The 27,013-nt window shown below is 46.7% G+C and overlaps 1 protein-coding gene across 2 annotated transcripts; it reads left to right on the top strand.

Annotated features, from left to right (window-relative positions):
- Positions 1-6,603: 6,603 nt before the first annotated feature.
- LOC123445482 (protein ESMERALDA 1-like) lies at positions 6,604-19,047 on the top strand. Of its 2 annotated transcripts, none has more exons than XM_045122471.1 (10): positions 6,604-7,032; positions 7,822-7,891; positions 8,584-8,651; positions 8,775-8,863; positions 9,676-9,873; positions 17,257-17,461; positions 17,576-17,743; positions 17,927-18,094; positions 18,166-18,356; positions 18,468-19,047. In XM_045122471.1, the coding sequence occupies exons 1-10, from the start codon at positions 6,604-6,606 to the stop codon at positions 18,628-18,630; spliced, it is 1,749 nt and encodes a 582-aa protein (XP_044978406.1). In that variant the 3' UTR covers positions 18,631-19,047. The 2 variants fall into 2 exon arrangements, with proteins under 2 accessions (XP_044978406.1, XP_044978413.1); XM_045122478.1 differs by having other exon boundaries at positions 6,828-7,032; positions 7,826-7,891.
- The last annotated feature ends 7,966 nt before the right edge of the window (positions 19,048-27,013 follow it).

Genomic DNA, 27,013 nt, shown 5'->3' with positions numbered 1-27,013 from the left:
AAACTGGTTCTGGCAATGAAGTGTGTGTTTTGAGTGTTTCCTCTGCCAATGGTAGCTAGGTGGAGGGGTATATATAGGCAACACCCAAAATCCTACCGTTACACCTAAAGTGACCAACTCAATGACACCGAAGTCATAAACTCGGTGGTACCAACTTGCACAAAAGGCAACAACTTTTGAATCTCGGTGAGACCGGTATACACAACTCAGTGGAAACGAAAAGGTGGCTAACGGTTAGATGGCCCAACTCGGTGACACCGATATCAAAACTCAGAAATTCCAATTTTGTGTACCGAGGCAACAGAAGGTTGGTCACCTGAACTCGGTAGCGCCGATGCGGAATAAGTTGTACCGAAATGGTAGGTTTGGCTAGGGTTCTATTGTTGGGGAACGTTGCATGGGAAACAAAAAATTTCCTACGCACACGAAGACCTATCATGTTGATGATCATCTACGAGAGGGAGATCGGATCTACATACCCTTGTAGATCGCTAAGTGGGAAGCATTAATAAACGTGGTTGATGTAGTGGAACGTCTTCGCGATCCAAATCGCCGTCGTCCCATGATCCGTCCCGATCTAGCACCGAACGGACGTCACCTCCGTGTTCAGCACACGTATAGCTCGATGACGATCTCCGCCTTCTTGATCCAGCAAGAGAGACGGGGAAGTAGATGAGTTCTCCGGCAGTGTGACGACGCACCGGTGATGGTGGTGATTTATTCCTGCAGGGCTTCACCTAAACACCACAGAAATCCGATCTAGAGGAGGAACTACAAACTAGAGGAGAGGGTTGCACGTGGCTGAAATTGTGTCTCAAAAGCCCTAAAACCTCTAGTATATATAGGAGGAGGGAGGAGGCAGCCTTTCCGACCAAGGGAAACCCCTTGGGGTCGGCCAAACCAAAGGAGGGAGGAGTCCTCCTCCAATCCTACTTGGATTAGGACTCCTTCCCAAATTGTCCGCCTCTTTTGGATTTTCCACCTTTTCCCACATGGGCTTTCTTTGGTTGACTAGACAGCCCAATAAGAGCTATTCGCAGCCATGAAGTCCACATGGCCCTCTTGGGGAGTGGTGGGCCCACCTGGTGGGCCCCCGGTACCCATTCGTCACTCCCGACACACTACCGACAATGCCCGAAATTCTTCCAGAATCCAAATATCAACTTCCTATATATCAATCTTCGTTTCTGGACCATTCCGGAACTCCTCGTGACGTTCGGGATCTCATCCAGGACTACGAACAAAACTTCGGTCACCAGCACCTATAACTCACCTATACCAAAACATCACCGAACCTTAAGTGCGCAGACCCCGCGGGTTCGAGAACTATGCAGACATGACCTAAGACACTCCCTGGTCAATATCCAATAGCGGGACCTGGATGTCCATATTGGATCCTACATATTCTACGAAGATCTTATCGGTTGAACCTCTATGTCAAGGATTCATATAATCTCGTATACCATTCCCTTTGTCCTTCGGTATGTTACTTGCCCGAGATTCGATCGTCGCTATCTCTATACCTATTTCAATCTCGTTACCGGCAAGTATCTTTACTCGTTCCGTAATACAAGATCCCGTGACTAACTCTTTAGTCACGTTGCTTGCAAGGCTTATATGTGATGTTGTATTACCGAGTGGGCCCCGAGATACCTCTCCGTCACACGGAGTGACAAATCCTAGTCTTGATCCATGCTAACTCAACGGACACCTTTGGAGATGCCTCTAGAGTACTTTTATAGTCACCCAGTAACATTGCGACGTTTGATACACACAAGGCATTCCTCCTGTGTCAGTGAGTTACATGATCTCATGGTCATAGGAATGAATACTTGACATGCAGAAAACAATAGCAACAAAATGACACGATCATATGCTACGTTCGTAGTTTGGGTCTTGTCCATCACATCATTGTACTAATGATGTGATCCCGTCATCAAGTGACGACACTTGTCTATGGCCAGGAAACCTTAACTATCCTTGATCAACAGCTAGTCAACTAGAGACTCACTAGGGACATGGTTTTGTCTATATATCCACACATGCATTTATTTTTTCATTCAATACAGTTATAGCATGGATAATAAATGATTATCTTGAAACAGAAAATATAATAATAAATATTTTATTATTGCCTCTAGGGCATATTTCCAACATCTGTCTGGGTTGAATATCGGTAGGGCCGAATCAGAAAACTTGGTGGCACCGATTTTGGGTATGTGGTTGCGGAAAGAAGTGTTATGTGGGAAAATGACTAAGTATTTTTGGTGGTTATCTCTGAGCACTTGAGCAACCAATTCATTTTAATACCTCACCCCCTTTTACTAGTATTGGCTTTCCTACGGACTCAAAAGGGATTTTTCACAAATATAAAATGAAGAGTCTTCTTGCTTGAAGCTTGAGCCAATACCATTCCTTTCTTGCACCAAGGGGTTTCTCCACATAAACCTTTAGCCAATGCACCTTTTGAAATTTACTAAAATATATTAGGATAAAATCATTAGTCCAATGATGCATATGTTGTGATCAATTATCAAAACCACCTTAGGGAGTAATTGTGCTTTCAATCTCCCCTTTTTTGGTACTTTATAACAACATATAGATCAAAGCTTCGACAAAAGATATAATCAATGATTAGCATCGATGCTTTGAGAAGTATGTGAAAAGCAAGAGCTCCTCGTAAATTTGTGCATTATATATAATTTGCGTTTGAATGCAAATGCACAACCGATTAGGATCATGGGTCACTCTTCCATGTCACATACATCTTGGTGGTGCGCATACATGATATGAATGAATAGTAATGCACATTGCACCAAAAGAATAAGTGAATGATTATCATGTGAATAGCTCAAAGATAATAATGTGGTAGTATCAACCAAGCAAAACGTATGATAAGCAAATCATATGATCAAACACAGGTAACTGGATAAAGTCATCCAACGAGACAAAGTTTTGTAAAACCAAGCGACCCAACGAGAGCAAATAAAGTCAAAAGCTCTCTCTCACTCGAAGCCCTAAGATCTATACATTTCTCCCGTTTGGCAACAAGTTACCAAAAAAGTTCAAAAGTATAGAGCTAATCATATATGTGGGCCCTATCTCCTGTGGCAGTCGATGATGGAGTAGACTAAAGATCATCGGCAAAGGCTTCGGCAGAATGTCCTAGAGCTCGAGGAGTCGATACTAGATGTGTTGGAGCTGGGGATGAAGCTGAAGGTGCAGATGCCTGAGATGATGAAGTTGGTCTTGCTTCCGACACTAGCACAACTGCTGACCGGGGCTTGGTACTGAACTAAGCGGTAGTGCGAGGAGGCGACTCTTCATCATCACTAGTTGAGCTTGGTGTCGTCACACCATCAACTTCATGCTTGAGCTGATCAACACTAGCAGATATCTCTGTCACTTTGGCATCCAAATCATGGAATTTGGTTTCCACGATCCTCTCTAAGCTCCTTTGGTTGATCATAATCTACGAGATGTTCTTCTCCATACCTTGGATAGAGCTCACTAGAAATGCCATTAGCTAAGCTTGAGTTCTGAGCTGTGGAACTCGTGGTGGCATATTCCTAGTAGCCTATGTTGTTGCTGCCTCTGCTGCCTCCCTAGCTGCGGCTGACCTGGGGTCATTGGCATCCATGACAACTTCATTATCTTCAAATTCAGGCTGAAGGGGCAAATGGGTATGATCAAGCAGATACGCATGCTTGCCAAGTTTGACATTGATAAGCATCCGAATGTGGGGCATATCCACAAGATCTCTTTTGATCTGCAGCAGTCCTCCTGATAGTCTCTACTATAAAATCCATCACCTTAAAGCGAGTGTGGGTGTCTAGATGGTGCAACATGTTAATGGAATAGCCTTCAATCATCTTATCATCACTTGACTTAGGCATCAAGGTGTGTCTCATAATGGTATTGGTGGTGGGTATTCCTGCTTGCAAGAAATAGACAGAGCCAAGCTTGTGTGTTGCCAAGAACTTGTGAGGAATTGGCTTATACATATTGTCCATGGAGTTGTGGTTCATCTTCATCTCAGAGTAGACATCCAGATCATCTTCTTTCTGCTGTGGGGCACCAATGACAGTGGCCCACTCATCAATTGTGGCTTCATACTTGTGACCATTAGTCATCCCCGCAATAGAGCCATCGGCATAGAAACAAACAGTTGAATAGAATTGCATAATCAGTTTATCATTCCATCGGGTCATCTCTCTCCCAACAAATTCTTCAATATCCACTGAACTGAAATTGTCTTGCACATGGGGAAATAATTTTTCATTGGCTTTGATGTAAGTCCAGTCCACATATCTCATGTCACTAACAACTGAACTTTTGTCAAACAGAACAGTCTCATAAAAAATTATAAATTTTCTTTGAATACCCCTTGTGCCGAATATATAAATTTGGATTGAATAATCTATCCTCAAAAAACTATCGCGATCCCATATACTTGTGGGTTATCACGCGCCTCGACTGTCGGCGTGGTATGAACGCCGCGTGGCGCGCTCCGGGGTCGGGGCTTGCTATTTAAGCCGTCCGATGCCCCCAACCCTGGCACATCCACCTCCCCCTCTCTCCTCCGCCACCCGAGCACTTCCCTCTCCGAGCCCTTCAGCCATGCCACCACGCCGCCGACATTACACGATCCAGCATCGTCTGTTCCTCTTGAAGTAGGTCCGAGTCCGAAGGGCAGTGGGTCTACCTCAGGAATCGGAGGTGGATTCTGAGGAGGGGGAGGAGACGAGGGAGGAGCCCGACGAAGAGCCACACGCGTCGTTGGAGGAGGCGACGCCCCAGGAGCCGGAGCCGCATGAGCCGAAGGAGGAGACACCAGCGGTGGTCGATCTGTGGCCGGAGCAGTTGGCCATCCTCAACTCCATCCGCTCCGAGTCGGCTACGGTGGCCAGGCGTCGCATGGAGGCAGCGCATGCCATTTCCGACCAAGAAGAAACTTAGTACAACTGTAGTTAGTACCTAGGACGTAGTTTGTATGTTTTTTATAGATATGAGGAATGAAATGAGAGAGTTGGATGCAGAAAGAGAAATTTAATGCGTATCCGGACGCGTCCGCGGGCGTTCGAGGAGTTAGATTTGAATGGTCCCATTATAGATGATCTAAGGGGTGTTTGTTTCCACGGACTTTTTGGTGTAGGGACTAAAAAAAATCCCTTTTAGTCCCATGTGAAACAAACAGGAGGGACTTTTAGGGACTAAAAGGTGGTACTTGTGACTAAAGGAAGAAGTCCCTATGGGAGGGTCTTGTTGAGACCTGTTTTGCACTTTTTCCAACAGCGTCCCTACTTTTAGCATGTCATTTAATAACTACTACTCCCTCCGTCACGGTTTAGAAGGCACGTTTGAAAAATCTCTGGGACCAAGGTAGTCATCGATTGGTTGTGAGATGTAGTAGGTGTAGATGTTAATGCTCCTAATCAACTGAGAAAATAGTACGTAGTACTAATGCGTGAGCAGCAAATTAGGAGGGTGCATGCATGAGTAGTACTAGTACTAATTAATAAGATTAATTGCTTTCACGCCTTAAACCTTTTCTATTTTGAAAACGAAGGCAAGTTTAACTATGCCTTCTACATCGTGACGGAGGGAGTACTACATTACTAGGAATAACATGGTCTTTTTGCATGTCATTTAATTACCTCTAATCTATGTTTAGTCTATAAAAACAAACCAATAGGGACTAAAGACTTTTTAGTTGAAACTAAAAAAAGTCATGAGACTTCTGAAACAAACAGGGCCTAAAACTGTTTAGATGACTACCAGCCACACTCTTTTCCATGTGTCTTGTACTTCAACCGTGTAAACACAGCTGTCACCAAACGCACAAAAATGTGGCGTGGAAGGAGAAACGGGAATGCTTTTATTCCCCCGTGTGCGGTTGCCTGTCGGGTCGGATTCACCACGAAATCATTAGGCCCAGCACACTGTTCCCACCCCATACACGGCCTGACCACCAAACCCGTAGGCTTTCTTAGACCCTGATCAGCGTACTGTTCCGTCACGCTCATTCATGGCCTCACCAACCGCCGGACCCGTCGCTGTCCAAGTCGAACGAAGGAGGCCGTGGCGCCACCTCTCGCTGTTCCGCACCTCAACCGCCCGAGTTTAAGCGCCCGAAACGCGCTGGCAGCACTAGGACTAGCACGTACTCTACGTTTTTGACTCGCCAGTCGCTCTCCCTTTCTTTCCCCTGCGCTGCGGGGGTTTCGCGACCGTCGGATGCACGTGGAGATGGCCGCCCGCGCCCGTCTCTTTCCTTGCCCTTTCTGTTCCCGTTCGAGGTTTGACTCTCGCGAAAGAGGCACGGGGCGGTTTCTAAAAGCCCAGACCGGACTCCAGCTCGGCTCGCGCAGTGCAGCGCAGTGGCCCGCCGCGTGCGACCGAGGAGGCCGGCCGCCCAACGTGCCCCGCACAAGCGCCTCCCTCCTCCCCACCCCCACCCCCACCTCCCTCGCCGCCCCGGCGCGCACCGCCGCCCTCCCTCCCTCCCTCCCCGCCTCCCATTGCGCGATCGCGCGGCGGGGGGCGAGCCAGCCAGCCCTAAACCTAGCCCCCCGGAGTGGCCAGCGGTTTTGGCGCGGCCCGATGCAGGGCCAGCAGGTGTACAGCCGCCTCGGGAGCTTCGGCGGGGCGGCGGGCACGCCGTCCCCTCCCCCGCCCCCGTCCCCCGCGCGGGCCGGCGGTAGCGGCGCGGGGAGGCGGGCGCCCGGGAAGGGCGGCCCGGCGAGGGGAGGAGGATCCCAGGACGCGGCGGCGGCGGCGGGCGGCGTCGGGTGGGGCGGCGCGGCCAGGCGGGCGGCGTGGGCGCTCCTCGCGGCCCTGCTGCGGCGGCAGGCCGTCTTCCTCTTCGCGCCGCTGCTCTACGTCGCCGCCATGCTGCTCTACATGGGCTCCCTCCCGCTCGACGTCGTGCCGCGGATCATCACGCGCTCCGCGCCCGGCTCCGTCTACCGCAGCCCCCAGCTCTACGCGCGCCTCCGCGCCGACATGGACGCCGACAACTCCACCGACGCGGTTAGTCAGCTTTGCCCGTGCCTCGCCGCATTTCGATTTCCGGCCGCGATGTGGGCGCAAATGCTTAAGTGACTGTAACAACTGTGTCGCTATTGGCTATTGGCAAAGTGGGCTGGGTTGGTTGACTTGGCGTGTCAAAGTTATTTACTGATCTACCAGATGTAGTTAGTGTATATCAGTTCAAAAAAGAAGAAGATGTAGTTAGTGTACCACGCGCCATTAGCAAGTGGTTGGTCTCTATTCAGATTAGTTTACTCCAAGTTGATTAGTTCGAATTGAGCTGTGGCTTCCTTCGAATAGCCTGAGATGGCAGTGGAGTGGTTGTTGACCTGTCGGATTTTCCTTAGTTATTCCTACTTTTATGTGATTGTTGCAGCATCGAGCATGACCTGAACCACTGACGGATCATTATCATCAGAAGCCTGATTTGGTTTGTCACAAGCGTCTTGTATGATTAGTCAGTCCTCTGCTTGTCTGCTTGAGTCAGATAGTGTACCTTGGTTTGCTAGGTGCAGGCTCAAGGTATGTCGCTGATCGGTTCGGTCAGCAATGTAACATCTGAATGCCCGCAAGATGTTTGACAGGAGGAAGAATTCTCGTGCTTATGAATTTAATACACCTGCCTAATTGAATAGAAGAGTGTGCACCATCTGACTCTGGTTTATTCCACTCTACGTGTTTTATGCTATTTCTTTTGCTTCATCCACATAATTATCTTGCTCACTTATTTACAACCTCTGTATATTTTTCATACTCGCTTCCTTCTCTCACCTTGTCATATTTTTGTAGTTAGCAACTGTATGGAGGCAAACTTACAAAGGTGGTGTCTGGCGACCTTGCATACACAATCTGACAAACAGTACGCCATCTATACCTGCCTTTTGTTTTTTTCTTCCTGATAATATGCATTTCTTTGTTAATTCTAGTTTAGCTGTTGAACTAGCTGTGAACGTGGTTGGGCTTTATGCCTCATTTTAATAAAATGTGGGGGAAACCCCTTTCTATTCAAAAAATAATAATATGTATTTCTTTATTTGGTGTAATTCCATTGAGTTATGTTTTTTTTTCACATGTCGATAAACTCCCGAACGCATTGAGATTTGTGGTAGAGAAGACCTGCTTTCTTGTATTCTATCATGAGGAACTTAACGGTGATGTCTTATGGATTTGTTGGTCAGGAGTTACACTGTTACCACCGTTTCCTCTTCTTATTTTTCAAATGTGAATATCATGTCAGATCTTGTTTCTCTCCATTATCTAGGCACAGCTCCTTTGTGGTGAGTTCCTGAGAAAAATTACCAGCACTGCATGGAAACATTCTGAAACCAATTATGCTTTACATGGATGGGTTATTAAAGTCTCATGAAGATTAGTTCATCAACCCGATACACTTTTCTGACCAAGTTTAACATACTTGGAACACTCAGGGGTGTTAGTTTTAGAGAACTCACATGGATGTCTTAGTTTTTTTTTTTAAATTAATGTCTTCTTAAGTTTACAAGACACAGTACCACCAAATTGGTGCCTAATTGTTTTTCATAACTCATGTAGGTTTGCCTGAATCAAATGGCTACATATATGTGGAGGCAAATGGCGGTTTGAATCAACAAAGGACATCGGTAGTTGCCTTTTCTCAATGCTTCTTCATATGTGACAGTTTATGTTTGTTCACGTCATACTTGTTTCTGGTAACTTGTGTTACTCACTTGGGCTTCTCTTTCTTCTGTTTTTCTTGTTTTCAGATATGCAATGCGGTTGCTATTGCTGGTTTTCTAAACGCTACTCTTATTATCCCGAATTTCCATTTCCACAGCATTTGGAAGGATCCAAGGTCTCCTCATTTCTCCCACTCCATTCTCAAATACATTTTTGACCTGTTGTCTATTTGACAGCAAGTCTGAAATATATGTATTATTGCTTGATAACGGTGTGTTTGGTTTGTGCCCAAACCAATTGGCCTTTATTTGGATGTTTGCCTGTTTATTTTGGTATGCACATGTCCCTTTGTCTGTTTCCTATACCATTTTGTCAGTCATATGTACATCTCCCAAACACCATGTTACTCAGTTTTTTCTTTCAAACCTTGAGGTTTCTAGAACAGTTAAGTTGCTCTTCAGTCTCGTATGCTTGATTACTACCTTGTACGGCTTAATTTCACATTAGAATATCATGTCAATTAAGGCTGTCAAAGTTGGAACCAGGATACACCCCTCCCCCACCCAATCTCACCCACCCTAATTCTCCTTCTGTATGTTTGTCTAAAACAAGCAAATTTATGCACATATGAAGTGGCTCTTGCTAGCTGTAGTTGACTACACAGGGTATCACTCTGAAAAGGGCCAAAACTGATATGGGTTGTTATCCTGATTTGTATGTTGTATCGATAATTTGAGTTCATTGTAGGAACGGTGGTTATTTTTACTGTTAAGATATAAAGAGTGAGATTAATTAAATATTTAAGAGATGAACTAGCACAGAATACTGGACTTTGGGCCGCTTTGAGTGCTGGACAGGACAACTTATATATTCGTTCTTGTTGGATAGACGCCTGTGCCTTTTGTTCAAGCTCCTTCAAGTTAAATTTTATACAACTGTATATTTAGTAGCACAAATATGCTTGCTGATGTTTTCTTTTGGGCACAGCAAATTCAGTGATATTTATGATGAAGAACACTTTGTGAAACGTCTACAGAATGATGTTCGAGTAGTTAACAAAGTGCCTGATTTTATAATGGAGCGTTTTGGTCACAATCTAAGCAATGTATTCAATTTCAAGATAAAGGCTTGGTCTCCTATTAAATACTACAAAGATGTTGTTCTTCCAAAGTTAGTTGAAGAAAGGTGAGTAATCCAAATCACTTGTCACTTCAGAACTAAAGTTGCTTGTGTGAATTTATTTTGGCTGTATCCTGGTTTGTTATGCATATGTTTTGCCGTCTTATGTTAATTTTTCGTTATTAACTTTCCTTGCATGCGATGTAACTATGTAAGTGATATGCTTCTGCAAGAGCTTCTAGCCTTAGTTATGGACCTATACAGGGGTGTTAATGGGTACCCTAAAAGTTACCCTAGGGTACCTTCTGACCTCTTTTAGTTCAACTTAATGAACTAAGTTTCAAAATTACATTACATTCAGAAATTTTAGTTCATTTGGCTGAATTAAGCAGGGTCAGAGGGTACCCTAAGAACAATCAATTTGCATCCCTAGACCTATATGTTGTTAGTTACGTAGGACATTCTGTTATTAGCAGTTATTGATGAAATATTGTTGGAGCATCTCTTCCTCTTCATCAGTATCGGGCTCAGTTTTATTAGCGAGATACCTTCTTACACTGGAAACTGGCTTATAACAACTTGTTGTGCTGACCCAGTTCCTTGTTTCCAAAGGTGCCATAACCAGTGGGACTGCCTAGTTCGAACGATTGTTCTGAAGATTGTTAAATTGTTGACTCTTCTCTTTACAGTTAAATTCATATGAAAATTAGTTTAATGTATGAAATGGGATGTTGCTCCAAATTTTTAGGAAAATGAAAACAGGAGACCTAGTTTATACAGTTTAAACAAGTCAATTTTCCTATATCCAGATACTGCTGTTTTGTCAGGAATGAACCTGACATCGTCCAGTTCTTTTAGAAATGGTCTTCATTATTTGTATTAAAGGGATGAACTGGCAAGGGTCCAAAGGTGGGGAATGGGCAAACACACCCTTGTCTAGCCACTGCTGGGCCTAATACCTGGGTAGTTGAGTCGCTTAATTTAACTTTGCCACTTTGGATTTCTCATAGTTGCTCAAAAGGTTACACACCAATCCTTGATATATAAGACTATTGACTTGATCCACAAGACTGGATCTCTTGTGTCTAATTTGCGAATAAAGCTTATCTGTAGCTTCATATTCCTACCTTATCCTATCTCTTTACTAACTAGATAATCTGATATCTTTATTTGGTTCTTTTCTAATCTAATCCCTAAATTGCCCATGCATTGTATCGATGACATTTCGTGACATGGAAACATATCCTATAATCATCCTGTTATGACCGGCTTGGCCTATAGCCGGCGGAGGCCCACTGGGCGTTAATATTAGGGGCTTGGCCCGCAAGTTATCTTAGGCAAATTACTTTAGGAAAGTTATCTTAGGCTCGAGTTATAAATACTAGTTGTAAGACATCAATTGAGATGAAGCAATAAAGATATTATCTTCTGTTGCCCGGCTCCCCAAGGAGCCGGAACCTTAGCCTCCGCCGCGCCCAGCCCTAGCCGCGACGGCGCCCTCTCGCCGGCGCGTTCGCTCCAGCCCTCGCTCCCCTCCTCCTTGCCCATACAATCTACGCCGGAGGCCCGGTAGGAACCCTAGTCCTACCAATTTGGTATCCAGAGATTCCAGGTTGATCATGTCGCTCCCTCCACCACCGCCGCCGCAAACCACCACCACCGCCCCACCGCCGCAAACCACCACCACCGCCCCGCCGCCGCTGCCGATCACGTCCGGGACCGCTCCCTCGCCAGTGCCGATCATCACCACGGAGGAGCCGCTTCCCATCCTCTCGCCCGAGGCGATGTCGGGCACCCTGCGGGAGCTTGTCCAAGCGGTCCGAGGCATCAGCCTCTACCTCGCTGGGACCCAACCCCCGCCGCCGAGCGTCGCCCCCACTACCTACGGGCCGCCGTCGCTGCCGTGGGCCACCCCGGCCTTCCAGCCGCCCTACGGAGGGGCGCCGCCGCCGCCGCCGCAGCTGCTGCTGCAGCACTACCACGCCGCGGGCACCCCCTGGCCGGTGTGGCCGGCCACCACCGCGTCGCTGGGGGGGCCGCCCCACCAGTTTCTACCGGCCACCACGGCGCAGGCTACGGCTCAGCACCACCAGCCGCCGCCGCCATCGACAGCAGCACCTCCAGCGCCCCGAACCACCGGTCGCCCCCTGCACCAGGTGCAGTTTCCACCATCGCCATCGCTGATTCCCGCGTGGGCAGCCGGATCATCTTCGGGCCCGATCTATACCCCGGCACCGGAACACCCGGCGCCCTCTCTGCCGTTCGAGCGGTCCCCCAGCTCGGCGCCCTACGCTCCGGAGTTTCCCGACCCGGCGTACGCGATGCCACAAACAGCCGCGGCTACCGGACACGGCGGTCCGACATCTCCTCGGTTCGCTAAGCTGAACTTCACCACTTACGAGGGCGCGGAAGACCCCCTCAACTGGCTCAACCAGTGCGAGCAGTTCTTTCGGGGGCAGCGGACGCTCGCGTCGGATCGCACCTGGCTCGCGTCCTATCATCTCCGTGGCACTGCACAGACTTGGTACTACGCCCTCGAGCAGGACGAGGGCGGCATGCCACCGTGGGACCGATTTCGCGAGCTCTGCCTCCTTCGGTTTGGCCCCCCCATCCGTGGCAGCCGACTGGCAGCCCTCGGCCGCTTACCGTTTACATCAACGGTCCAGGACTACGCCGACCGATTCCAAGCCCTGGCGTGCCACGCGCCAGGCGTATCCGCGACTCAGCGCGCTGAGCTCTTTGTGGGTGGTCTACCGGACCATATTCGCGTGGATGTCGAGCTCCGGGAACCCCCTGACCTTCAGTCCGCCATGTACTACGCCCGGGCTTCGAGCAGCGGGCCCAGGCACTGCAGCAACCGCCCGGACGGGGCGGCCGCCAGCTCAGTCGACCCGCGCCGACCCTTCTAGCACCGGGCCGGCCTTCGCCAGCCGCGGCGGCCGCACCTCCGGCCGCCACACGGACCTTCCGCAGGTTGTCCCCGGCCGAGCAGCAGGAGCGTCGACGTCAGGGTCTCTGCTTTAATTGCGATGAGCCCTACACGCCGACACATGTCTGCCCCCGCCTCTTCTACTTGGAGACGGTCGACTACACCGAGGCGGACGAGACGACCGACGCACCAGACACGGCCGCAGATTCTACGGCGACGGCCTGCGTCGTCTCTCTCCACGCCCTAGCCGGCATTCGTCATGAGCGGACCATGTTGCTGCCCGTGACGATCCATGGCGAGCAGCTGGTGGCCCTACTGGATACGGGCTCCACTCATAACTTCCTGCCCGAGGCAACCATGCGTCGTCTAGCTATTCCGACCACGGGCGGGGAGCGCCTTCGGATCACGGTGGCCAACGGTGACCGCCTCCAGTGTCATGGACTCGCCCGCGACGTTCCCATCACCATCGGGGGCGAACACTTTTCCATTACCTGTGCCGGCATCGACCTCGGCTGTTTCGATTTCATCCTCGGTGTGGACTTTCTCCGGACCCTTGGGCCCATCGTGTGGGACTTCGACGCGCTCACGATGACATTCTGGCGGCTGGGACGCCAAATCCGGTGGGACGGCATTGGGGGCGCTAAGCCAGCCGTGCCACATCTTCAGCTGGCCGCCGCCTCCTCCGAGACCGAGCACCCTCTGCTGGATCCCCTTCTGCAGCAACATAGCGCCCTCTTCGACGAGCCGCGGGGACTTCCACCTGCTCGGGTGTACGACCATCGCATTCACCTTGTGCCGGGCTCCACTCCCGTGGCGGTGCGACCTTACCGCTACCCTCAGCTGCAGAAGGATGAGTTGGAGAGACAGTGTGCCCTTATGCTCGCAGCGGGCATCATCCGGATCTCGACGTCACCCTTCTCCGCGCCGGTACTTCTCGTCCGCAAGACAGATGGCACGTGGCGTTTCTGCATCGACTACCGCGGCCTGAACGCGCTCACACTCAAGGACAAGTTTCCGATACCGGTGGTCGACGAGCTCTTGGATGAGCTTCATGGGGCGCGCTTCTTCACCAAACTCGATCTCCGGTCGGGCTATCACCAGGTGCGCATGCATCCGGACGACATCGCCAAGACGGCGTTTCGCACCCACCATGGCCACTTCGAGTTCTTGGTGATGCCTTTCGGCCTCGCCAATGCCCCGGCGACCTTCCAGGCCCTGATGAACGACATTCTGCGACCCTACTTACGGCGGTTTGTGCTTGTTTTCTTTGATGATATTCTTATCTTCAGCGCCACCTGGGCCGAGCACCTCCAGCACGTCGCCATCGTCTTCAACGAGCTTCGGGCGCACGACCTCCACCTTAAGCGCTCGAAGTGCTCGTTTGGGACACCTACCGTTGCCTACCTCGGCCATGTCATCTCGGCCGACGGGGTGGCTATGGACGCCGACAAGGTGGCAGCTGTCTCCGCCTGGCCGACGCCTCCCTCGCCGCGGGCTCTCCGCGGGTTCCTCGGCCTCGCAGGCTACTACCGGAAATTTATCCGGGAGTTCGGGCTCATCGCGGCACCTCTCACGCGGCTGCTCCGCCGCGATGCTTTCGCCTGGGACGACGAGGCGACAGCGGCATTCGAGGCCCTCAAAGGGGCCCTCACGACGGGTCCCGTCCTCCAGATGCCCGACTTCGACCGCCCGTTCGTGGTGGACTGTGACGCTTCGGGCGTGGGCTTCGGCGCCGTGCTTCATCAGGGCGAGGGGCCCATTGCTTTCTTCAGCCGGCCTTTTGCTCCGCGCCATCTTAAGCTGGCGGCGTACGAGCGGGAGCTCATTGGCCTGGTGCAGGCCGTGCGCCATTGGCGGCCGTACTTGTGGGGACGGGTCTTCCACATCCGTACGGACCATTACAGCTTGAAGTTCTTACTGGACCAACGGCTGTCGACTGTGCCGCAGCACCAGTGGATCAGCAAGCTCTTCGGCTTCGACTTCTCCGTCGAGTATCGTCCGGGCCGCCTTAACACCGTGGCCGACGCGCTGTCCCGTCGCGACTCCGATCTCACTCCTTCCACCGACGAGGTCGCTGGGGCGTCCCTGTGCGTCCGCTCCGGGCCGACGTTCGGCCTCTTCGCCGACATTCGCCACGCAACTGCAACAGCCGACGACGCCGTTCTTCTCCAGCAGCAACTCACGGCCGGCGACCTGGAGGAGCCCTGGCGCTTCGCTGACGGACTGCTTCTCCATGGGCGCCGGATCTTTGTTCCGGCGCATGATGATCTCCGTCACCAGGTGTTACAGCTCGCCCACTCGGCGGGTCATGAGGGTGTGCAGAAAACCCTACATCGTCTTCGCGCTGACTTCTACATCCCCGGCGATCGCGCCCTGGTCTGCGACTGGGTTCGGTCTTGTCAGACATGCCAGCGCAACAAGACGGAGACCCTGAGACCGGCTGGGTTACTTCAGCCCTTGGAGGTGCCGTCTCAGGTCTGGGCGGATATTTCCATGGACTTCATCGAGGGCCTCCCCAAGGTGGGCGGCAAGTCGGTCATCCTTACGGTGGTCGACCGCTTTTCTAAGTACGCCCACTTCATCGCGCTCGGTCATCCGTACACGGCGGCGTCCATGGCCCGGGCCTTCTTCGACGGCATCGTTCGCTTACACGGGTTCCCAGCTTCGATCGTCAGTGATCGGGACCCGGTGTTCACGGGACATGTCTGGCGCGACCTCTTCAGGATGGCGGGCGTCCAGCTTCGCCTGAGTACGGCATTTCATCCTCAGACGGACGGTCAGTCCGAGGTGGTTAACAAGGTCATTGCCATGTATTTGCGTTGTGTGACAGGTGATCGGCCTCGAGCTTGGATGGACTGGCTCACTTGGGCGGAGTACTGCTACAACACCTCCTATCACTCCGCCCTTCGTGCCACGCCGTTTGAGGTGGTATATGGTCGTCCACCCCCGCCTATACTTCCGGTGGACCCGGAGACGGCTCGGACGGAGGTTGCGGGTGACCTTATCCGCACCCGTGACGAGATGCTTGCTGAGGTCCGTCAGCGTCTCCTTCAGGCCCAGCAGCTGGCCAAGCACTACTACGACGATCACCATCGCGAGGCGGAATTCGCCGTGGGTGATTGGGTGTGGCTGCGTCTTCTCCACCGCTCTACGCAGTCACTCGACCCGCGCGCGAAGCGCAAGCTCGGCCCTCGCTACGCTGGGCCCTTCCCTATCGTGGAGCGCATTGGGAAGGTGGCCTATCGTCTTCAGCTGCCAGATCACGCTCGTATCCACGACGTCTTCCATGTGGGGCTGCTCAAGCCTTTCCGTGGCGAGCCACCGGCGGCCCCTCCGGCGCTTCCTCCAACCGCCGATGGTCGCATCCTTCCAGAACCAGCCAAGGTGTTGCAGGCACAGCTTCGACGTGGAGCGTGGTTCGTCCTCGTTCAGTGGACGGGTCTTCCGGAGGAGGAAGCTACGTGGGAGCAGCGTGAGGAATTCCGCCAACACTATCCAAACTTTCAGCTCGAGGACGAGCTGTTTGTGCAGGCGGGGAGAGATGTTATGACCGGCTTGGCCTATAGCCGGCGGAGGCCCACTGGGCGTTAATATTAGGGGCTTGGCCCGCAAGTTATCTTAGGCAAATTACTTTAGGAAAGTTATCTTAGGCTCGAGTTATAAATACTAGTTGTAAGACATCAATTGAGATGAAGCAATAAAGATATTATCTTCTGTTGCCCGGCTCCCCAAGGAGCCGGAACCTTAGCCTCCGCCGCGCCCAGCCCTAGCCGCGACGGCGCCCTCTCGCCGGCGCGTTTGCTCCAGCCCTCGCTCCCCTCCTCCTTGCCCATACAATCTACGCCGGAGGCCCGGTAGGAACCCTAGTCCTACCACATCCAGTGTGCTGAATTAACACAATCACACAGTTGGTCATATTTTTTTTCCCAAAAGAATCTAGATGTATTTCTGAATGTACTCTACCCATGTCTAATACTCCCTCCGTTCCTAAATATAAGTCTTTCTAGAGGTTTCACTAGACGACTATATATGGATGTATATAGACATACTTTAGAGTGTAGATTCACCCGTTTTACTCCGTATGTAGTCTCTTAGTGAAATCTCTTAAGACTTATATTTAGGAACGGAGGGAGTATTTCAAGGTGCATTTCATTCTTCTTAATGGGAAAAGATAATTCAGAAGGAAAAGGGGAAAGAATACATTTTCATTTTGAATCTGCAATTTTAGAGGGGGCTTGAATACTTTATAGACTAATATTTATCAGAAAATTAATGTTGATTTGATCTCCCGAATCAAAGTTTGATTGCGTCGTAGCACCTGAAGAGGTGATTACACTTGATATCTCATACTCCCTCCGTCCCAAAATAAGTGTCGCTGCTTTAGTATAAAATCTGTACTAACTTAGTATTAAATTTTCATCACTTATTTTGGGACAGAGGGAGTATTTAAAATATGATTATGTGCTTGCTTTTATTATTATGCGACTGTTCCTGAAGTTATACTCTGTTCTGGACTACAGATTCATCCGAATTTCTCCTTTTGCAAACCGACTCTCGTTTGATGCCCCACCTGTTGTTCAACGGTTGAGATGCTTGGTGAATTTTGAAGCCTTAAAATTTTCAAACCCAATTGCTACTCTATCTGAGACGTTAATTTCTCGAATGAGAGAAAAAAGTGCTGAAAGCAATGGCAAATATATCGCAGTGCATCTTCGCTTTGAGGAGGTTTGATTTCTTCGTGAAAATTATTTATATTTAATATTATTTTTGGAACTTGGGATTCACTATTTTCTTGTGTTACGAAAATCTGGAGGCATCTACTAATTTGTTGTCTTGCAGGATATGGTTGCCTTCTCATGTTGTGTATATGATGGTGGTGACGAGGAGAAGAAGGAACTGGATGTGGCCAGAGAAATAGGTTGGAGAGGGAAGTTTACAAAGAGAGGGCGAGTAATAAGGCCAGGAGTTATAAGAATGAACGGGAAATGCCCACTTACACCTTTGGAGGTATGTCTGCATCTAATATGAGAACAGATGCTCACCGTTGTTAGCATGTTAGTGAAACTCTTGACTTCTTTATTTCTTCAGCACATTTTGGTGGTCCATGCTTTGCCCAGTTTCTTTTGTCTAGCAAGACATCTTCCGTTTAGGATATTGATGATCTACATGTTTATGCTACATGACCTTTAGGTTGGATTAATGCTTCGTGGAATGGGTTTCAACAATAAGACTGCAATTTATTTGGCCTCTGGAAAGATTTACAAATCAGAGAAAACCATGGCTCCTCTTCTTGAAATGTTTCCTCTTCTACAGACAAAGGAAACACTAGCATCAGATGAGGAACTTGCTCCATTTAAGGTATTGTTGGGTCAACAGCACGCTTTGGAATTTCCTATGGATATTGTTCTAAAATGATGCATTGTTGGCAGAATTTCTCCTCAAGGATGGCTGCAATAGACTATAGTGTTTGCGCATATAGTGAAGTTTTCGTGACCACACAAGGTGGAAATTTCCCTCATTTTCTTATGGGGCACAGAAGATATATGTATGGCGGACATTCAAAGACAATTAAGCCAGACAAAAGAAGGCTGGCCATACTCTTTGATAATCCACGCATCGGGTAATATACCGGACCACCCTTAGTTTTTTGTTTTGTTTCAGAGCCTAAGCATTTAAGACTCATATGCTTCATCTCTGTAGTCTTTAGTCATGCCTTCTCGTTTTTATGCAGATGGAAGTCGTTGAAACGCCACTTACTAAACATGAGAGCACATAGCGATGCCAAAGGGGTCGAGATGAAAAGACCAAATGAATCGATATACACATTTCCATGTCCTGACTGCATGTGCCGCTTGAACAAAACAACACATTCAAAACCCATACACACTAGATAGCATCAGCATTTCATCAGTGAACTAACTTATTTTTCTGGCACGCGGTATGATTTCTTCATTCTCCGTGTACTGCGCGCTGGCGATTCAACTTCACCTGCAACTGCAAGCATACCTGACAGGGTGTTGTACATCGATTTATGTATAGCTTGTGCCAACAGGGATGCCTCAGATTCCCTAGCCTTGTACTGTCTTCCTGCTAACCATACAGCGATTAGATCTAACACATACCAATAGATCTATTTGACACTATAGAGTTCCTATGAAGTTCCAGACAGATTAGTGTAGTAGTGCCCCCTTGTACATGGCTCATTAGAATTCTGTCGTTGTACACAAATTTTGATGGAAGGCAAACATTGTAAATTTGTTTCTTTAACTCGTTCCCCACTTGCTCTAGAAATGGGCATTGTCTTTGTCTTCTTTACCGGGGTCGTCTTCCCCTCTATTGTAACTTTGGCTGGCACTTACCGGTTTGAATATCAGCGATGGGACCTGCATGGTGCTACTTTCTCCTATCCAAAATAAGTGTTGTGGGTAGCACTTGATTTTTTTAAATGAAGACAAAAGTTATACCTCATTCATTGATAAAAAATAAGAAAGTTGTCTGGTTAATTTACAAAAAACCGGGCGAAAAACGCAACCAAGTCACAGCCGCCCCAAGATGCAAGCTGACTATTCCTAAATTACGAGACCATAAGAACTTTTGAGATCAAACGAGAGAGGTGTTTAGGAAAAACTGATTCCTTAATCACTGTTTATAGCGATTATATATCGCCCGGACAGACGCGACGCTCTGTGAAGAGACGCCGGTTCCAGGACGAGCGGGAGAGGCGTCGGTTGAGGACACAGCCACCCGACGGTTGGGAAAAGTAGATTCTCTAATTACATTAATGTAATAAATCTTAACACTCCCCCTAATCTACGCTTGACCATGTAGAATCGTCTCATGATCATCCAGGTAGGGCTATCATCTTGAAAAGATTCTCCTCCAAAAAGTTCTTTATGAAAACTTGATGAGAACCTGAAACATAAACTCACAAAGAGATAGCATAATGTGATGTCATTGAACAAGGATATCTCAAGGAGAGACTTCCCCTGTTGCATGCAAGTCTCTAAGTCGTCGCATACCAATTCCATGAACATATTTCTGGAATGTTGAGTTTGATAGAGACTTAGTAAATAAATCAGCAAGGTTGTCGCATGATTTGACTTGCAGAATGCTTATTTCCCCGCTTTTCTGAAGATTGTGGGGGGGGGGGGGGAAACCATTTAGGAGAAATATGCTTAGTGATATTGCTCTTGATGTATCCTGTTTGCATCTGTGCAACACAAGCCACATTATCCTCATAGATAATGGTGGGTGATTCAATTGAACCAATTCCACATGACTGTTGTATGTAGTTTATCATTCTGCGAAGCCATACACATTCACATGATGCTTCAAATAATGAAATTATTTCAAAATGGTTGGTAGATGTAGCCACTAGAGTCTGTTTTGAAGACTTCCATGATATAGCTGTACCACCATGTAGGAACACAAAACCGGTCTGAGATCTGGCCTTATGGGGATTAGACAAATAACCGGCATCGGTATATCCAATCATATTAGAGTCCAGATTGCTCTGAAACTGGAAAAATAGGCCTAGATCCTTTGTGCCTTGGAGATATCGAAAGATATTCTTCACTCCAGACCAATGACGTTTGGTGAGAGCTGCGCTGTGTCTAGCAAGTAGATTCACTGCAAATGCAATATCAGGTCTTGTGCAATTTGCAAGATACATAAGCGCTCCAACAGCACTGAGATATGGAACTTCAGGTCCCAACACCTCTTCTCCATCATCCCTCGGTCTGAACGGATCTTTCTCTACGTCTAGAGATCGAACCACCATAGGAGTTTTAGATGGATAGGATTTGTCCATATTGAATTTCTCCAATATTTTCTGGATATAAGCAGTTTGGTGTACCATGATTCCTGAGGGAAGGTGCTCAAGTTGAATACCTAAGCAAAATTTGGTTTTACCCAAATCCTTCATCTCAAATTCCATCTTTAGGTGATTGCATGCTTCATCAATGTCTGGTGCACTGCCGATGATGTTGAGATCATCAACATACACAGAGATGATGCAAAATCCTGTAGAGGACTTCTTGATGAAGACACATGGGCAATCATCACTATTGAAGTAACCTTTCTGAAGAAGGAACTCACTTAGTCGGTTGTATCACATCCGTCCCGACTGTTTTAAGCCATACAATGACTTATTCAGCTTTACACAATACATGTTGCGTTTTGCACTATTATTCGGGACAGAGATTCCGCCAGGAACCTTCATATATATGTCTGAATCTAGTGACCCGTAAAGATATGCGGTCACGACGTCCATCAACTGCATGGATAGACGATTTTGTACTGCCATAGATATAAGATACCGGAAAGTGGTTCCACTCATTACTGGAGAGTATGTCTCATTGAAATCAATGCCGGGTTTCTGCGTAAAACCTTGTTCTACGAGCCTTGCTTTATATCTCACCACCTCATTGTTTTCATTCCGTTTCCGGAGGAAAACCCATTTGAATCCCACAGGGAAAACATTGGGAGGTGTAGGTATTGCTTCAGTGAATACCTTCCTTTTGTTAAGCGAGGCAATTTCTGCTTGGATTGCATCCTTCCATTTAGGCCAGTCGGAGCGCCTTTGGCACTCGACGATAGACCTTGGATCATGATCAGTGATAAGGGTATCTGCAATCTTTTCAGCAAAATGTATGTCGACAGTCGTAGTCTTGCGGTCAAATGATTCTCCAGAATCAACATAGTTGATGGAAATTTCTTGCACCCCTAGAGACTCTTCATGATTTCCTAATACGATTGAGTCTGGGTGTTCCTATGTTCCAGCTAGTTTGTGCACACTGGAGCTGGATTGTGAAGGTTGCCCTTCCACTGGGTGTGAACTACCCATCAGGTGTTTGTCAATGTTGAGTTGACCTGCATTTACTGACTCCGAGGATTTTCTCCTCGATTTCCTTTGCTGCTTGCTAGAAGCTAGCTCCAGGCCAGAAGCCATACTATTCCCCCTTTTTTTAGGAACAGGGAGTTGAGTGGTTTTTATTGGTACCTCCACTCTTTCTGGCGCGTTTCTGGCCGGATTTAAGGATTTTGTAACACCTTTTAGATCAGTAAATGAATCTGGCAGATTATTTGCAAGATGTTGCAAATTAATGATCTTCCGAACTTGAAGTTCGGTCTCATGGGTACGTGGATCAGAGGATGAAATGGCATGAGCATTCCAATCGATTTCCAGGCATTCTTTCTGGTACTTGAAATCTCCCCCTAATGCCGGAAAATGTTCCTCATTAAATATGCAATCAGCGTGACGGGCTATGAACAGATCCCCAGTTAGGGGTTCCAGGTACTTCATAATCGGCGGCGATTTGTACCCCACACAGATCCCCAACTTTCTGTGTGGGCCCATGGATGTCCGCTGTGGTGGTGAGATCGGGATGTATGCAGCACATCCGAACTTACGCAGATGGGAAATGCTAGGAGGATTTCCACGTACCAATTCGAGAGGGGAAGAACTGTGATATGCAGTTGGCCTCAATTGGATCAAGTTAGCAGCGTGTAAAACAACGTGATCCCAACAAGAGGTTGGCAAGTTGCAATTCGTCAACAAAGGTCTTGCAATGAGTTTAATCCTCTTAATCAATGCTTCAGCCAAACCATTTTGTGTATGGACATATGGAACAGAGTGCTGAACTTCAATCCCCAAAGCCATGCAATAATCATTGAAAGCACGTGAGGAGAATTCTGCAGCGTTGTCCATTCGAATTGTCTTAATTCGACTTTCAAGATAATGGGCTTGCAACTTAATGACTTGCCTCATTATTTTGGCAAATGCATGGTTTCGTGTGGACATAAGACACACATGTGACCATCGTGTAGATGCGTCAATCAGAACCATGAAATACCGGAAAGGTCTAGATAATGGCTGAATGGGACCACAAATGTCTCCTTGAATACGTTCAAGGAACTGAAGTGGTTCAGCTTGTATTTTGAGATGCGAGGGCCTCAAAACTAGCTTTCCCGTGGCACAAGATGTGCACACAAAATCAGAAGATTGAGGAAATTTTGACTCAAGCAAATTATGACCAATGGAATTGCTAGTAATTTTTCTCATCATCCCTATGCCTGGATGGCCTAGGCGATCATGCCAGGTTTGGAATGCATTAACATTCTGAAAAATTACTTTGTATGCAACATGTTCCACGGGTTTGATGTACGTATAGTACAAACAAGACGATAGAGAAGGAATTTTCTCATGTACCTTTTTGCCATATCCGTGATCTTTGGTAAAGAGTAAATACTCCTCTTTGTTGTCTTCATGGGTTTCAATATGAAAACCATTCTTACGGATATCTCGATAACTGATCAGGGTACGTGATGAGTCGGGATACAATAAAGCATCCTCTATCGTCACTTGTGTACCACTTGGGAGGGTGAATATGGCACGTCCAGTACCAACAATCACGGTATCGCGTCCAGCGATAGTTAAAATATATCCATTCATATTTTTCAGAGTTTGGAAATATTTTATCTCCCTTAGTATGGAGTTTGTGGTACCACTGTCCACAAGGCATAATTCCTCTTCCATCGGATTGTCCCCGTAGAAAAACTATATAAAATGAAAGAATTTTCAATAAGAAAATCTTATGTTAATACATAGAATACAATATTATTATATCAAATGTGCCGATACAATATAATATGATACAAAGACAACAACAAACTTATGTTCTTATTACAATCATCACAGATGGATACAATGAAGTAGATCACTAAGGAGGTCGAGGGACTAGTCAAAGTCGCCAAACACATCGTTTGAGGTGTACTCAAGTAACATGGCCTCCGTTTCAGCAGGGTTCTCAAGTGGATAAGGCATCATGGCGTTGCTTGGTCGAGGAGGAACATCGTGTGAAGCATAACGGTTGGGAAAAGTAGATTCCCTAATTACATTAATGTAATAAATCTTAACAAGAGGGACGACAGATGAATGAATAGTAAAGCCAAAACCTTATCCTTTAATTAGATGATCAATATATTTACACAGATGGAACATACGCTTGAGAGGTGCCTGTTCAGGGAGGAGACTGCCGACGTGATGGTTGCCAAGGAGGCAACTGCCTGCGGTTAGACAAGGAGAGATTCCCATAATTAATACATGTTAATTAACTCTAACACTCCTCCTTAATCTTCACTTGTCCATATAGTATCATCATCTTGAAAAGCTCCTCCAAAAACCCTGTGAGAAAAATATGAAGAGATAGTGTTTGATATGATGCTAAAACTCCTTCAAACCCAATGAAAAAAATAAGGAGAAAATGACGCAACATATAATGGTTATTGTCTCTTTTAACTCAATATGAGAAAACCCATAGAGTTTAGAGGACAATAAATATGTCGTATATACTTTCTTAAAAAACCCGGTGGGGAAAACATAAAGTATGGCATATGATCTTGTGTTGATATTACCTCATTAAAAACCTTTATGAGAACATATAAAGTAAACTCATGAAGGGAAAAGAGTATAATATGATGCTTTTAACAGGAACAATTCAGGAAGATACCCCCCCTGATTCTTGCATATTCCGAAGTCGTCATATACCGATTTCATGAACATATTTCTGAAACATAGAAGTTGGTATATAGTGATATATTGTGCTTAAGGAACTCACTACGTCGGTTGTATCAAATGTACCAAATGTACCGACCCGATGAACAAATCAATCGCATGATTTGACTTGCAAGATATGCAATATAGTGATATTGCTTATTATGTAATCTGTTTGCATCCGGACAACACAAGAAACATTATCGTTGAGATAATGGTGGTGGATGTAGCCATGAGGTCGAGAGGGCTACCACACCTAGTAGGAACACTAAGCCTGTCTACGATCCGACATAGTATTCAATGATATCGATGTTCCCATTTCCGTGAAAATGAAAAACGAGGACAAGATGTTTGATGCCTTTGGAGATATCGATAGATATTCTTCCCAGCCAATTGTGTTTGATGGATCCAATGGCATTATGAAACTTGAGTCCCAATATCTTATTTTCATCATCTCTTGGTCTAAATAGATCTTTCTCAACGTCTAGAGAATGAACTACCATGAGAGTTATGGATGGATAAGATTTGTCCATAATGAATTGCTCTAATATATTTAGGATATAGACAACATAGTAAACCATAATGTATGAATGAAGGTAATTAAGTTGTAGTAATGAGCAATATTTTGGTTTACCCAAATTCTTTATTTTAAACTCCATCATTGAGATGATTACATGTGTCGTCATTGCAGACACACAAACATGGATAATCATCATTGTAGGAGTAATCCTTGTGCTTAAGGAACTCACTACGTCGGTTGTACCAAATGTACCGACGATAATAAGTCGTATGATGACTTACTGATTTTACACAATGTATGTTACATTTTGTATTTCGATTCAGAAGTGAGATTCCATCGGGAATCAATCATATATGTGTGTATCTAGTGATCCACATGGATATATGATCACTACATCTATCAACTGCAGAGGTAGACGATTTTGTATTGCCAAATTATATAAGTCATCAGAAAGATATTCCACCTCTGCACAATAGTTGGATATCTGCGTGAACTCTTGTTCTACAATACTTGCTTTTTGTTTCACCGCCTCGTTGTTCTCAATTATGTTTCGAGAAGAAAACTGGTGTAGGTATTTCTTATGACTACCTTTCCATTATTGAGCAAGATCATTTCTACCTAGATTATACCCGTTGCTTGAGTTTAGTCCGAGTGTTGTTCACACTTTGCCATGGCCATGGTCTTTGGATCTGAATCATTTGAAAGTTTTTTTTGTAGTCTAGTTGAGAAATGTATATCGACAATTGTAGACTTCCAGTTATATGTTTCTCTAGAATCTATATATCAATATAGAGTTTATGGAAATATCTTACACATGGTGACTGCTTGCGATTTCCCAATGCGACTGAGTCGGGTATTCCGATGTCCCTGTCATTATGCGCACCATGACCTGGGTTGGTGGAGGTTTCCCATGCACTGGGTATATACTACCCATTAGGTGTTTGTCAACATGAAGTTGACTTGCATTTACTAATTTAGAGGCCTTGATATCCTTGCTTGCGAGAAGCTGAATCTTGATATACCATCGTTGTAGTTCTCCCCCTATTGCTCTGAACGGGGAGTTGAGTGCTTTTAGTTGGTACCTCCACTCTTTCCGACGTATTTTTGCACGATTGTAGGATTGCGTGACACCTTTATAGTCAGTAAATGAATATCGCAGGTTATTTGCAATGTGTTGCAAACCTTCTGAATGCATGGTTCAACTCTTTGAGTACATGGATTTGAGGCAGGAATGTATTAAACATTCCACTAATTTCCTGGCATTCTTTTCGGTACTTGAAATCTCCCCCTAATGCCTGAAAATATTCCTCATGAATCAACATACTGGCCTTGAATAACTTCCCGTGCGAGGGGCTTGAGGTATTGACGGAAATACAGTTATTCCTGACATAGATCCCAACTATATGTTGAGGGGCCAATGATGTATGTTGGGTGGTGATATCACTATGCAACCGAATTACCGCAGATGAGAAATGCTTGGTAGATTTCCACGTATCAAAGATAGAGGGGAATAATATTATGCAGTTCTGTCATGAGCGTGTAAAACTGCATGAGTCCAACGTAAAGTTGGTAAGTTGCAATTCCAAAGTAAAGATAATGCAATGATCTTAATTCTTTGGATAAAGGATTCCACCAAACCATTTTGAGTCTAGGCATTAGAAAAAATTGCAAACTTCAATCCAAGGACCATAGAGAAGGCACTCAAGGAGAATTTTACAATGTTATCCATTCGATTTGCTTGAAATCAATGTCAGGATAATGAACCAACGGTTTCATGTGGATAAATCACACTTGAGACAATCATATACATATGTCTTTTAGAACCATGGAATATCTGAATGGTCTAGTAAATGGATGGGAAGAGTCATTTACCTTGACTCGATGCATTTAAGGAGTCCGAGTGGTTCAACGTAGACTTTAAGGTGCGCGAGCCTTAAAATTAGCTTCCCTGTGTCACACGTAGTGCACACAAAATCCAAATACTACTAGAATTTAGCATCATAATAATCATAAACTATTGGAATTGCTAATAGTTTCGCTTTCAACCCAATGTCTTGATGACTAAGGCAAGAATGCCAAGTTTGTCATGTACAAGACACTCTAGAAAACTATCTCGTACGCAACATGTGCTGCGGGTTGTGTTGTATGTGTAGTACAATCCAGATGATACATAGAAAATATGCTTGCCATATCCGTTGCATAT

This window comes from Hordeum vulgare, chromosome 1H (assembly GCF_904849725.1).
Source record: "Hordeum vulgare subsp. vulgare chromosome 1H, MorexV3_pseudomolecules_assembly, whole genome shotgun sequence".
Taxonomy (NCBI): Eukaryota; Viridiplantae; Streptophyta; class Magnoliopsida; order Poales; family Poaceae; genus Hordeum; species Hordeum vulgare.
The sequence above is the reverse complement of the archived record's forward strand: the minus strand, read 5'-3'. Positions and strand labels throughout refer to the sequence as shown.

What these genes read in the sequence shown, in the direction of transcription:
- LOC123445482 (XM_045122471.1), top strand. Translation starts at nt 6,604, where the DNA reads ATGCAGGGCCAGCAGGTGTACAGCCGCCTCGGGAGCTTCGGCGGGGCG. An exon ending in CCAAAGTTAGTTGAAGAAAG is followed by an intron (nt 9,874 to 17,256) that starts GTGAGTAATCCA and finishes TCTGGACTACAG; the next exon opens with ATTCATCCGAATTTCTCCTT. An exon ending in AGGAACTTGCTCCATTTAAG is followed by an intron (nt 18,095 to 18,165) that starts GTATTGTTGGGT and finishes CATTGTTGGCAG; the next exon opens with AATTTCTCCTCAAGGATGGC.